The sequence below is a fragment of the Sander vitreus genome, chromosome 17, assembly GCF_031162955.1.
Source record: "Sander vitreus isolate 19-12246 chromosome 17, sanVit1, whole genome shotgun sequence".
Lineage (NCBI taxonomy): Eukaryota > Metazoa > Chordata > Actinopteri > Perciformes > Percidae > Sander > Sander vitreus.
Window position 1 is genome coordinate 21,126,018 of NC_135871.1, and position 15,085 is coordinate 21,141,102.

At 39.0% G+C, this 15,085-nt stretch overlaps 2 protein-coding genes across 4 annotated transcripts in view; both read right to left on the reverse strand.

Moving 5' to 3' along the window:
• Window positions 1-164: 164 nt before the first annotated feature.
• LOC144532829 (dual specificity protein phosphatase 2-like) lies at window positions 165-3,843 on the reverse strand. The gene is made up of 5 exons (XM_078273766.1): window positions 3,824-3,843; window positions 3,536-3,666; window positions 3,246-3,414; window positions 2,137-2,273; window positions 165-817 (listed from the first exon to the last, which is right to left on the reverse strand). Exons 1-5 carry the CDS (start codon window positions 3,841-3,843, stop codon window positions 165-167), a joined length of 1,110 nt encoding a protein of 369 aa, XP_078129892.1.
• A 9,815-nt stretch (window positions 3,844-13,658) lies between these two features.
• The window catches only part of ecd (ecdysoneless homolog (Drosophila)), a 7,769-nt gene continuing 6,342 nt past the window's right edge, over window positions 13,659-15,085 (reverse strand). For all 3 annotated transcript variants that reach the window (XM_078272683.1, XM_078272682.1, XM_078272681.1), the window contains exons 13-14: window positions 14,948-15,085; window positions 13,659-14,798 (exon numbers count right to left, since the gene is read on the reverse strand). The exon at window positions 14,948-15,085 is cut by the window's right edge and continues 89 nt beyond it. In XM_078272683.1, the coding sequence (XP_078128809.1) occupies window positions 14,562-14,798; window positions 14,948-15,085 (375 nt within the window). In that variant the 3' untranslated portion in view covers window positions 13,659-14,561. The remainder of the gene's footprint in view (window positions 14,799-14,947) is intronic.

Genomic DNA, 15,085 nt, shown 5'->3' on the forward strand with positions numbered 1-15,085 from the left:
AACTTATGTGGGAAATCCTCCTTTCCAGGCTTTGAGAGTGTCTCTTGCAGTAAAAAAAAATCCACCTCTGTTTGTTAAGTCTCAGCTTGCTTAACACTTTTTCTCAATGTGTGAACTGTCAAAAAAAACGTATCAACGTATCCTCATTCCCATTCTTACTCCAGTCACCGGCGGATGTCGTTCAGGGAGGTGAGTCTGCTCCCAAAAAGCAGCTCCTCGTAGGTCAGCAGCTGACGCAGGAAGTTTATGTTGGGTGCCGTGCAGGCCCTCCTGTCTTTCAACCAGCGCAGGGCATGAAGCAGTGACCAGCGTCGATGCTCCATGAGGAAGGCCAGCGTTAGTGCTGAGCTGCGACTCCTGCCCATACTACAGTGGACAAGAACACGGCCAGCAGGATCAGCCATCAGGGCTGAGTTGATGAACCTGGATGCCAGTGGAAGTGCCTTCAGCAAGTCCTGCTGGGCATCATCGCTCAGACACAGCTTCAAGTAGCACAGCGTGTTGGGGAAAGCATCAGGGCAGTTGGCAGTGGCATTGACCACATGAGTGATGTGTAGATTCTTGATAATGCGGAAGTTAGAGGCCTGGGAGGCAGAGCCCTGGTAGAGAGCTTCTTCCAGGATCTCTGAGGGGTAGATGGTGAGGGTGTGCCGCTCAGGTTCCAGCAGGACCATACGTGGTGTGCAGAGGAAAGGGTAGAGGGCATGGAAGGCTGAGAATCCCCCTAGCAGGATGACAGGGTCCATTCCCAAACCACTGAGCTGGAAGAAACAGCGCTGGAGGTCTGGGGAATCTGTCGTGGCCTTTACACTGCCCACTGAAATAGGCACAGAAACACATAGAAACAATCATAGTGACAAAACACAGACAGCGAGAATAAGTCAATACAGAGCCAGGTAGATGTCAACAAGACTAATACCCCTTTCACACCAATGGCTCAACAAGGTTTATACCCAGGTTGACTGTGTGTTTGAATGGGTTAACCCTCCTCGATCTACTTGGTTTCGCAACCCAGGTCGCCAGGTGGGTTGGATCAGGGTATGACTAGGGTCGAGTTCAATGTGAATTGTGCACGACCTGGGTCGCTAACAGCTGGGGCGGGACGAATTATATGATTGGTTGGAAATGACAGTGGGGCAGTCTTCACAGGTCGCCACTTATGTTCGCCACACACTAGTCTCACTGTGCTTTACGCTGGGTTTTCACCATAGACAGTATAAAACTAGGATTTTCACAGGCAGCTTTAACAACAGCAGAGCGGTTCAATTCATTTCCGACCAGTCCACCGACAGTGAGTGCCTGGATGTTCACTAGTCTGCCTTTTGCAGAGCGGTAGCAGAGTTTTTACTGCCTGTAAAAACTCAGCATTAGAACGTAAACATATGAAAATAAGTTTTGTATAATTTTCTCGGCACCGCCACTCTTACTCCCTAAAAGAGTAAAAGAGGTATAAGAGTATACAGCCATTAGAGGTGTGAATCTTCACTGATCTCCCGATTCGATTACGATTATCATGTCAGCGATTCAATTTGATTCAATATCTCGATGCATCACGATGCGTCAAATAAATTTTTCTATTAAAGCCATATAGGATATTTAAGTCATAGCTTTTCAAGCTTCAAAAACAAAACATTCTGCAGTGCTCTAATACTAAATAACTTGGATACATAAAACTACAGCACTGAGCACATGGCAATTCCTGAATGTGCAAAATATAACAGAATATGTAAACAGAAATGTTGTTAGGCATACATTAAATTGTAAACAGAAATAATCGATTATGGCCCGGCCGATTATCGATGCAGCATCGTCCATGTCCACGATTCGATGCATTGATTATTTGATTAATTTCAACACCTCTAACAGCCATGCTATTGGCTCTGTGATGCTGTACTTAGGCACAGTGGTGCTTTGAGCAAAATGCTACGGTCAGCATGCTAACATGCTCACAATGACAACGTGCTGATGTTTAGCAGATCATGTTTACCATGTTCACCTTGTTAGTTTAGCATGTTAGCATGCTAACATTTGCTAATTAGCACAAAGTACAGTTGAGGCTGATGGAAATGTTATTAGTTTTACAGGTATATGGTTATGAAACAAAATATTGGACAAGTCTGAATGTGATTTGCTGACCTGGACTGCACCCCTCCTCTGCATACAGCAGTATTATAGAATACTTCTGCAGTTCTATACAGCTGATTAGACAGCCCAGCACAGGATGGATCACCGTCACAGAGGCCCTCGCTGTCACCACGTGGCTGTCCTCGTACCTAACACACATTCATTTATAATATGCACGTATATAGATAATGTATCATAACTGCAACAGCCGCTTTACACAATGTTCTTTCGTAGTAGAATAGATTTCTTGAAGGATGAAGCAGGCGACAAATTCCATGAAAAAACTAAAACCATCAATGGGTTCGTCTTAATCATTTCTGACTTCCCTGTCTTTGGCAAGAGCCCATTTGTTCCTCCTGAACATAGAAAGAATGTTTCACAATGATATACTTTAATTTATTTAAAGGAAAGGCTAAATAATGAATAACTATAAATAGCTGGGCTCTGTAGTTTTTAGCAAAAAATTAAAAATAATTTGGAAGCCCCCCTGCATTGACTCTGAGGACCCCCTAGGACCCCTTGTTGAAGATCCTTGCTCTACTGAGTATCTCCGGCAGCAAGATAGTGTATGTGGGATTGACTACAATGACCTACTTCATTTTAATGAAGGAACATGCTGGCCGGTGCAACAGTTTGGCTCATTGATGGACAACAATTGAGCCATTTGGCACAGAGGAATAAGCATATCAGGCGTTGGATACAGAGACAATGGTAAGATCAGTTCATTGTTGGTTTTCATCTTTTCATTTAAAAAAATATCACCAAACATATCCTTTAAATTGGCCAATTGTAGCCTACCAAAAACTGAATAAGTTAACAAGATCCTACATCATTTCTGAGGCCCCTTGGCCCCTATGGCTAAAAAGAAAACAAATGTTCCAGTATCTGTACATTTATCAGTTTATCCAAATTAGAAAAGCAACACCTATACAAAGTAATGCAATCTTGTCCACGCTCCTCCTTTGTGAAGTTTTTGTTTGAGATAGATGTGTCAATTCAAAGCTGGTAACTTATGTAGATAGTGTTGTTGATGGACTGCATTTCAATGTACAGTTTTTGCCTTTATTGTGTCTACTCATACATTCAGAGGCAGAGCACTGGTGTATCCCTGCAGCACCCACCTCTCTGCGCTGCGACAGTCCAGGATGAGAATATAGTAAGGATCATACAAGGCGGGCTGGCCTTCCTCTGCGCTCAGCAGGTTGTACACTTGCTGTGGGGTGATATAGCCTTTCTCTACACAAGCTGTTACTGGAACAGCAGGAACTAGCCCCTCCTCTGGCTCACACACTGCAGGCAGAAGAAATACAAAGAGTACAGTGTGTGTGCGTGCGTGCGTGCGCGTGTGTGTAGTTATGTGTGCATACATTTTTTGTGTGTAAAGACAGAGAAGTAAAAATACTCCCTTTACCTTTGTTCTGAATAGGTATGATGGAGGAATGGTCACTGTCAGTACAATTGACCTCTCTGTCACAGATGCTGCTCACTGTTTGGGATGTGTTGACAGGCTCTCTGGAGGCCACTCTACAACTGTTGTTCACTCTTCACACGAACACAGAGACACATGCACACAGAGAAGTGTAATCTCAAGACTAATACAGCAACATTATAAGAGACTGAACACAAAACCAATTTAGGATGACTCACCAATGATCTGTTTTAGATTTTTAGTAAATAAAAAAACGGCAGAACTCTTTACCTGGATAATACTACGCCCATCTCGTTTAAGTCATTTGGCAGATGCATCAGTTGTTCCCACCAGCCCTTCATTAGAAGAACAGGCTACATCAAGAAACAAAGAGATAATGTTAAAACATGTTCTCTCAAAAAGCCCAACAGGAAGCAAAGAGGTAAAACGATTTGAAAAACCCACTATGCACTATTTGTTGTAGCTGTGATTCTTACTCAGCCCCGCTTCAGCCTTGCCCTTAATTTAGCTGGTAGTCTTGGAAACACAGTAACGGTTAAGTGCTCTAGAGTCTAGAGGGCCACATGGTAGCTGGCTGTGACAGGTGATGGAGGGGAGACCTGGATAGCAGTCTGGCTTCTCCCAAATTAACCCCAATAATTGCAGTGTACATGGTAATTTGGTCCGGATAAGGTTTCATGATTCTCTTAAAACCATACAAAGAAGACGGTAGTATTCAGACAACAGAGAGAAAAAGGAATAAGGAAGGATACATAAAAGTACACATACTAGGGTACTTGCTACTCTAAGACAAAACTGTAATGTTTATATGAATGGTTAATAAACCTTTGCAAGAGCAAGTGTAATTTTGGGGTTGAAAAAATTGAAATGACAAATGATATTCTTTGTTTGCTTGCATAGCTAGCTTTTTCTTTTTAGGTAAATGATCAGGACAGTAGAAGTTAAATAGCTAAGTAAGGCAAAGAAAGTCTATGTTAGAGAATATACACCAAGTGAAGGCATTCTTCAATAAAATGTGGCTCCACACACTTGCAAAAGACACATTCATCCATGACAATCTACCGCTGTCTTAGAAACATTATAAACAATGTACAACTTCTTCCTATATTAGTATGCCCAATGTCCACTATCACATTTAACCAATGTAAAACGTGGTAAACTAATCCTAGTTGCCTCATTGAAATATTGAAGTTTTGAATCTTACTGTATGTTCTGCTGTGCCCTCAGTTGTCACTCAGCCATGTCATCACCTCTCCTCCACCTTCACGTCACTTATTCTTCACTTTCCATTAGTCACAGCCTCTCCACCCCTTACCCCCTGCCACTCCCCCCTTACACCTTATTTTCTTTAAAGCCCCCTTCATGATGCTTTGTGTGCCTCTTTCTGCGTATGATCATGACTTCCCATCATCTACTGTTAAACACTGTCTGTTTATAGAACAGGTTTTTACCTCTTTTGGGATGTTGGCTCTTCTCCAGCCTGTGCGTCAACAGGCTTTCATATGTACGGTCATATGTCAACCAAACAAACTGTTAAACTCATTGCAGCTGATTTGGTGCATTATGATCCTCCTGCTACTGTCTTTTTTTGTTTTTTTACAGGACAGACCAAACAATGCAGACGTCATGTTGTCATTTTAAACATGGCCATTGTATGGTACTCTGCTTTGTTTGTTATTTATATTTGTCCACTTTATATTCTTTCTCATTTCTATTATGAAGTCTTAGATGTGCCCCACTGCAGCCCACATATGATCAATATATCAAACCAACTTATTTTGGAAAAATGATTTCATTAATTCATACCAAATTTTCTTTTCTTGATACATGTTATTTATACAAACCTGTGTCCAAATCTTTGTGCGAGGTTGTGTCTACAAACATCAAAACAGAGTATGACTGCCTCCTGCTGTGCTCCTGAGTGAGCTTATTGCAAACAACCTGGTCTACACTTTGTGAAAGGTTGGTGAAGAATATATACTGTACACATATATCAGTGTACACATATCACTTAAATCAGTGTGCACACAAGTATGTACAAATATTTCTACATATCAGTGTACACACATCATATATATATCAGTGTGCTAACATGTAATTTGTACACACATCCTTTGTCACTATCCTACATTTTATTGTTAGTGTGTGTTTTTTTTAATGCTCATCCAGCCCTAAATGGCACCCAGGGCCTTTAAAAAAAAGCATCTTACAGGCTTGTTGCTATAGTAAACTGGATCAATCAGAGGCCCCCACGCTGCTTCAGAGTGCACAGACCTCCACCCTTTTAGCATCATGAGTGTTTACTTAAGCAGATCGACCCTTACACATGCAGCCATGTGGCATGGTCTGTGCAGCTACAGAGATCCAGACAGAGGCGGGGTAGGGGACATAAAACTGGGGGGTGCGTGAGTGACAGGAATGTCACAAACAGGTGTCAAAGCTGAAAAGAAACAAAGTGTGGGCTTTACTCTCCCATCAGCAGATAACCTAAACTTAAACATCCATTGTCAATTATAGATGGTTAACATGATGCCATATAGATCAAATTCCTCTCGCGATGCTGCTATATCTCACATTGTGATGAAATGTAAACAGATGCTAATGGGTTCAACAGATGTTGTTGGTTCTGTTGCTGTTTCTTGGGGGAAACAGACTTTTAATAACTGTCCACCTATGTTGTTTCTTTAGCATAAGTAAGGGAAGATAAACAGACCAGGACCAAAGTCCATCTGAACACAAGATAATTGAGGTGAATGCCCGCAGCAGACAGCAGAGAGGCTCATTCAGCAGAATGGTGGGAGAGACAAGTTTGTTAAGACAAAGGTGAATTAGTGTAGTGTTAGACACTCAGAGGGAATAACTGGATTTTGAGGATGAAACATGGCTTTATGAGGAATTTCAGATAGTGAGTAAAGTTTCCCTCGCACTTTTTTTCCATGTTTCCCTGCTTCTATCCGAAAAAAATGCACAATGTAGTATTCAGGCTTTATTTAAAAGTGTGTTTTCAGTAAATAGCATTTTTTTTTAAAGTAGCAGTTAAGCTAATATAGCCTAGGCATGTGTTATACGACTTTTCTGATGTTATTATTATGAGAATTTGTGTAAGCATAGCATACATTAATTGGGTCTATAGATAACTTAAATATTTTTTTTCCATTTGCTTGTGATTTAAGTATAATTTCAAAAAATTCAACTTGATTTTATTTAAACATTATATTATTATATTATATAAATATTTTGACCTTGTTTATAATTTCCACTATTAGCATACGTGCACACCTCGTGTAGGCCAGCTATTTCGATTAAAATCTCAAATATTCTGTTTTAACATCTATTTATTTACATAACATTATTTTTTAATAGGCCTATTTTTTTAGTTATTTTTTTAATAGATTATTATTTTAATTTTAAATTCCTGTCTCATAATTAACTAGGTTTAGTTCAGCATGGGAAATTTGGCTTGCAGCTTGGCAACAAACAGAGACATCATCAATAAAAGAGAAATAAAATAAGAAATAGTCCTCTTAAATAGAAAAACACACTATCAGTAAATGGGTGAGTAAAAACTATACTATACTATAAAATACGTACAACCAAATAAGAGCAAGACAACCGAATGAAAGTGTCTGTTTAGCTGGTAACAACTGTGCAAATGTGGTCCTGAATATAAGACACGTAAAATGGTTTCAGACATCACCTATGAACAGCATAGCACAGCAATAACAAGTGATGTTATGACATGTAATGGCTAAACCGGCATTCCTGTCTGTTGTATTTCAGAGGATATAGTGATTGCATACACTCTGTAATGTTACAGTCATGTGCAGGGTTGGGTAGTAACGGATTACATGTAATCTGGATTACATAATCTGATTACAAAAATCAAGTAACTATAATCAACCTAGATTACAATAAAAAAAAAATGTTTATGTGTGTGTATGCATGTATGTATGCATCTGTGTCTGTGTATGCATGGGTATATGTGAGCTGTAGGTCGTTATACGGTGTATGTGTATGTAAAGAAGAATTGTGTTGAATTGTTTTGTATTTAACTAAAAGATAAAAATAGAGAAAGGGGGTAGGACTAGAAAAGTTTGTTTTTGAACTTCTTCCTACTCCATTTTGAACATGGGAATTTCTTATTTGAATTACTTATAATAACTTTGGTAGATTGTGCTGAGAAGTACATGTCCTTATTTAACTGTCATTATAATTTTATATATGTATGTATATATATATTTTTATTTATTTATTTATTTTTATTTATTTATTTTTTCCAAATGTTCAAAATAAACTAAACTAAAAAAAAAAAAACATTAACATTACAGGAACATGCTTTTTAGTTAGTTCACACAGGAATGCTTTAATGAGAGCAAAAAGATTTCTTAGATGTAATGAAATAATAAAGAGAAAAATATAATGAGAATTCATTGCTCAATTCTGTGACGGTGTCTTTTACTTAAGGTGCATATTTATTGAAGTGATCTAAGAGTAATCCTAAAGTAATCAGATTACGTTACATGTTTTGGGTAATCCAACTGATTACATTACTGATTACAAAAATTGCCATGTAATTTGTAGTCAGTAATGGATTACATTTCAAAGTAATCTGACCCAACCCTGGTCACCCTGGAACATTTCTCTTCTTCCCACACTGACTCCAGACAACAGATCCCAGCAGCAACCTTTGCACAGAATGACAGAATGTCTTTTAGGTAAAAGGTAATCCAACTGGCTTTTATATTATCTGTTATTCTGCAGGCAAGTGAGAAAGCTAGTTGTATTTATACAGCCAAACTTTATTTGCATACATGCACATTATATTGGTGTTAGATTTATTGCAGGATATGTAAACCTCACTCATTCCTGAGTGCTATTTAAAAGGTGTTCTGTCAGCCAAACAAAGCAAAACATTAGGCCTGACAACTAATTTAACAATATGTATTTTGCTTTATAATATTTGTTTGTGTTTTGTCTTGTGTTGGACCCCAGGAAGAATAGTCTTCACTAAGGGTGATGACTAATGGGGATCCTTAATAAACAATAAACAACAATGGTTAAAACATCAGTTAAAGGACAATCTGGTTTTCAATTTTTCTTTGGAATAAATTCAGTTATTATGTTAATTCTTTTATTTTTTATAGTTAAATTGGCTTTTGTTATTTCAATTACAAATGCAATTTTCACCAAACTACATTTACAGCTTTGTCATTGTTATTGTATGATTTAATACGTTCCTGTGTGCAGTTCTGGGAGGTGGAGGAGGGGATGGTGTGCCTCAGCGACGAAGAGTCTTTCATCTAATCATGCACTGAAGCCCCTGGTTCCCACCCTGTGCCTGGTGGTCGTGGTGATACACGGCCTTGCGGACAAACTCCGGAACTTTGTGGTCGGCATCTTCATCCCTCAGTACCACTACCCCTATGCAGTGGCTCTCTGCTTTGCCCAGGTTGGTGCCTGCTGTCTGGCTAATTTCTAAGGATGATTCATACTGATTCATACATCTGAATTAATCAATCAAATATGGAGTCAGTCTTTGTTTGTCACCAGCCCCTGTGTATTTAAAAAAAATTAATTATTAAAAAGACTGCACACACTGGCTATGGCTCAGCTGCTGTTTAGTTTACACAGAGTACTGTGTCCTGACAGCAGGCTATTTGCCTATACTACAATTGCATGTGTGTTTATAGTATGTCTGCCAACATATATGCAAAGGTCATACAACAACTAGTACAGTATGTTGACATGAAAGTACCATTTTTTTAAACTCACACATACTTATTGGATTGTTTTTAACCATCATGCAATTAACCTACCTTAACCTTAACTTAAACCTTGCTAGTTTGAAGTATAGGGCATGTTAGTGTTGGGGTGTGACAGAAAGGGTTCAGTGTTGATTAACACAGGTAAATGGGCAGGTAAATATGACCCTGTCTAAGGATTGAACCTTGAACCTTCTGACTACTTTTACATCACACTGTGGTACAAAAACATCAGGTGGTTCTGAAGCAATGACACTGGGAGGGGCCATAAAACAGTAAAGACTGAATGACGTTCTCATAGGTTAACACTGCCTTTAGTTGTTAAGTTGTATCTATCCATGTGGCATACTAACGTCAGTGAATCACAAGAGTTGGTTTGGTGTACAATATTCTACTTAATATCCGCACATCCCAGATCCAGGGACCCCTCAGGGGGGCGGCAAAGATCACAGGGGGTGCGCAAGTCTTTATCTGGTTTGAGGTTGAGGTAAAAAAAACATGTTAAACAAATTATGATAATACACTAGAATATATAATGTATACAAAAGTCTGTATAAAAACTATATATTTTTGTTCTCGCTTAAAATTGTAGGCAGGCTATTTAGTAGGCCAAACCTCTGGGACCTCTTTACCTGTGGCCCTTGCTGTCATCAGGTCAGCTGCTAGCTGCTATCATCCTTATTTTTCCTGCCGCCACGGCATCACTATTTTATGAATGAAACATAGCGGAGAAACGTAAAAGTGCTGATAACTCCTCTGTATCAAAAAATACAGTAAGGCTCTATCTTGAGAGTTACCTCGACTTCGGTTTCAGAGGGGGGGCTCAGCTTTTCTTAGACATAAGTAGGGGTGGGCGCCAAGGAAAAAAGGTTGGGAACCACTGCTCTAAAGGTATGTGGTATAGCATTTTTATTTATATTTGTATTTAAATATGACTAAAAACATGTATCATCTTCTGCAAGCAATTTTCTCATTCATTATAATAGAAAATAATATACTAAAACAGCACAAACATAAACAAAGTACAAAACACAAAAGTACAGACTACAGACTAACAGACTACAATGACATAGATTAGGGCTGCAACTAACAATTATTTTCATCATCAATTAATCAGATTTTTTTTATTAATTAATTAATCAATGATTTAATTAATTATTTAGTCTGTAGAATGCAAGGTACCTTAATAGTTTTGTCCAACAAAACTTAAGAGTATTTACTTTACAGTTAAAGAGAAGCTGGAGCCTACATATGGTATTTTTTTCGTGATAAATCACATAAATAATATATTGTTTGCTAAAAAATTGTCACTCATTAATTTTATATAATTTAAACTATCAACTGACTAATCATCTCGGCAAAATAGATGATTTAGCACATTATTGGTTTGCATCGTTTGCATGTAAGTCAGGAATTTAAAACCAGTGTCAAAAATGAAATAAAGCAACAGTTTTGGTATAACAGACGTTAGGTACACGCTGTACACATTTTATACGAGTTGTGGTGATTCTGAGGGCTCTAGAGAAATCTCAGTTTCATTAAGAGATACAGATGTTACTATGCAGTCTGTCCTGAATGTCCATTACCTACATGAGTTGTTGCAACTGGCGTAGTTTGTCAAACTTCTATTAAGTATCTAATCAGCTATCAGTGTGACTAAAATACTTCCACCTTCTATTTGAGTCTTTAGTGCCTTGTGGTTTTTATACTGTAACTCTTTATATTGACGTGATCTTTTTCAGGTTCTGGTCTCTCTCTTAGTCTTAAATGTCCTCCATGTCCTGGATATGGTGCATCTAAAGCATTACTCCAGGTCCCTGGGTGAGAGGGTGTTGGTGCCTTCTATCTGTAACAGCATCCATGCGGTTCTGGCCATGTGGGCCAAGGCTAGCACCTCGTACGCCGGCCTCTTCCCCCTTCTCCTGCCTCTGCTGCCCATGGTAACTGTGGGCTTCAGTTTCTCTCAGAAGTTGACATCCACCCCATCTATCCACATATCTGTTTTGATTTCCATCCTGGGTGGGACATCTTTTGCTATCACAGGTAAAAGGTTAGATGTTATTTGAAGGTGAAACTGAGGGTTCTTCATAGGGATTGACCGATACTCGTTTTTCAAGGCCGATACCAATTATTAGTAGTTAATGAAACCGACAACCGATATGCATTTACAGTGAAAATGAAAATCTTTAAGTCAAAATTAAGATTTTGGGATGTTACAAACTTCGACACAAAACTTTGCTTTGAGCAATTATTTAATACATTAGAAACTTTCAACATAATACACAGTAAAAGATAGTCAGATAGGATTGTGGGTGGGACATTAAGTCAGACTCAGGCCCTGTTTACACGTGCATGGTTATTTTGAAAAACTGAGACATTTCCCTTCGTTTGTGCCCAGAGTGGAGATTTTAGAAAACGTCGTTTGCACGTTTGCATTTAAACTGAGACAAACGGAGGTTTAGGCAGCCGAGGAAGAGAAGAGAGAGGAAGTGATTTGTTGCTGTTGTTGCTATTTTCGGGATTCTGATTGGCTAACGTGGGCTTGAGCTTCTCGTTACACTGCCACCTACAGGTTTGGCGTGCTCTTGACGGCATTGACGCCATATATACACGGGTACATGTAAACAAACACTTGTGAAAAAAACTGACAGCTGTGCACGATGTTATTTTTTAAAACGGAGAGGTAGATATGTCCTTTTATGAAAATAGCCGGCCACGTGTAAACGTAGCATCAGTGGTGAGTGAAACCGAAGCAGAGGGAAGAGGGACAGACACAGAGCTGTAGTGTAGCCAAAGTAGCATACTTTTTAATGAATTAACTTTAATGGTTACCAGGCAAATAAAACGCAGATACAGATAATCTGCAAACTGGGGCCAAGAAATCGGTCTATCCCTATTTCTTCACCTCAGAACAAACTGACCTCTACTCAACTCCCTCCCTTTCTCTGCAGCCTCCCAGGGTCTGTCAGGTGTTGAGCATCTGGAGTACATGTATGCACCTCTGGCTTTAATCCTCCACAGTCTGTCTCTGACTTGGTTGACTAAAGTGTCTGAAGCTGAGCGCCGCCACCACCAAGATGCCCAAGCCTCTATATTTGACATCTACTACACCCAGTTGGTCAATCAGAGCTGGGTGCTGGGCCTCCTGTGGCTGCTGCACCCAGACAGTCCCTGGCAGGTGTTGAGTCACAGCAGCTGGCAAAGCCTGCTCTTCCAAGGATACCTGCTCGCTATTCTCCTGCTGGGGATGGTGCTGAATTTTCTGGTCAGTATATCGGCTCTGTGTGTCTCACCGCTTGCTGCTGCGCTGCTACACTCAGCAAGGCGGGTGGTGCAGCCGTTACTCCAGCTTTTGTAGTTTCACTCACAAAGGACTTAAAACTACTATTATTGACTGTTTTGTACTGTATTAACATACACACATTGTAATTTGAAGCACATCAGGACCACAGTCATTTTATTCTATGGAGAATAACAAGTTACATCAGCTTCTTTCCTTTGTTCACAATAACCTACTGAGCCACTAAGATAAAATACAGAATGTCAGCAGAGAAGCAACACGCATTCAATTGTAACAATGATAGCACATTGCAAACACATTCTGTAACAAGCTAATGATTTACAGTTGGGTCCAACAGTATAAATGAAGCCACTGCCAGTATAAATGACCATTTTCTGTATTTTTCTGTTCTTTCCTTTTATTAACCAGTACTCAGTTGACAAGTCTAAATTACATAAATGAAGGCTTGAATTTTATGGCATTACATATTTACTTTAAATACTAACATTTTTTAATATGCCCTTAATCCATGTACAGTATCTTTCTTCAATATTGTCACTTCTGTTGTTGCTTACACTGTATATGTGACATGATTTATTTAACAGTATTTAAGATAAACCGATTTAAATTCTCATGTTCGGCCTTGAATGATTCTGACAGCTTTTTCAGATGAAAGCGATGATGTTGAGGACCGGGGTTATTTGTACAGGACACAGACCGTTAAACACGCTTTCTTACGTTTACAGTGACAGTGTTCAAAATGTTTAAACTCAGATCTTTGAGGTTTGTAGAAGTTGCCCTTGAATGAATCTGACTGAAGGTTAGTCAGATGAGAAGGGACTGTGATAAGGAACAAGTTCAATGGTGCCAGCAACACATTCTTTGACTCATTATCAGAAGCTCATATTTTAATTTAAGAATATGCTATTATTATTTGTTTCCTCAAAGTATGTATTACTTAAAAAAAAACTGAGTAAATAATTAAAATGCTTAAACAAATAATGTGATAATAAAGTTGAACTATATGATGGTGCACCGGAGAGAATCTGTACAAAATCTGAAATGACACTGAAAAAAAGACTTTATTTGCAAAAATATGTATTCTGTTTCTAACTACAACAAGAAAGTGTAAGTGCTGTCAAAAAAAATGACTTACAGTACACAAAGCAGCATGTATCAAAACTCATCTGTAAACCTGATCATAACTGAGGTGCATTTTTCTGTTATGTATTCTGTAGCAGGAGTCCTGCCTCATCCTGCCATTTTTTAACTAAATAGAGACTTGATTTGTCAGATTAAGAAACAAAATGAAAACCTGACAAAGATTCATGGAAACACAGACATACAAAATCCGTGGCTACACTGCAAGCAAAACTGAAGATAAATGCATTTGTTATTACACTCTATCATACACAATTGATGGGGACATCCTATAAAAAAATGAAATCACACACACACACACACACACACACACACACACACACACACACACACACACACACACACACACACACACACACACACACACACACACACACACACACACACACACACACACACACACACACACACACACACACACACAGGAAAAACATTGTCAAACCCTTTATATTATTTAATTATGTTAATTTGGTGTGTTAGGTGTATTTTTAATTAATGTTATCTTAATGTATCTTGTGCGCATGTATGAGCTTTCTTTCCATTTTTGTACTTGTGTAGATTTAAAATCACCTGTAAACTACAAACAATGCTGGTTTAAAACACATTTCAAAAGATCCGTAGTAATGTTTTATGAAATGCACCCGACATGTTTTTCATTCCTAAATAATAGTTTTACAGTGCACACAATACGTTGCAGTGAGAAACACTGAATGTATACAAAACGGTGTTTGTTTACTATAAAAGCTCTACAGGACATCGTTGACATCTATGAGTGCTTTGCCAACAGAAGTCTCCTTCTTGTCCTTTATGAGGGGTCAGAGTTGGGCGGTAGGTGTATACCCAGACTCTGCAGCAGGTTAGAAGCCGGTCCGGCCAGCCCGGCCTGGCAGCTGAGGGACTCCAGCAGGTTTGTGACCAGATTGAGGTCGACGTCGAGAGGCTGAATCTCCTCCTCGGTCTCTTCTTCCCCTCCATGTCCCGGGAGACCGTCCGTAGCAGAGGGATGAGAGGAGCCATTGTACAAGCCTGCCTTGTTGTTATTCTGCAGAAAGGACAAATATAGTAAAACAAATGGTTGCTTAACTAGATTCAGGATGATATATATGCATTATTTCACCTATGTTTTGAAAATGGACAGTATTTTGAGGCTGAACATATGGGGAAATTGAATTATTGAATTATTTAATTTACCGTCAGATTGAAGCTTTGTCCTATATTAGTGCTCATCAGCTCCTGATCCATTTGTTCCATGTATCTTCTGAGATTGTCCAAAGTTTCTGTCCCGTTCATCTCTGTGTAACCAGAGGACCCCTCTTCTTTCTCTTCCCC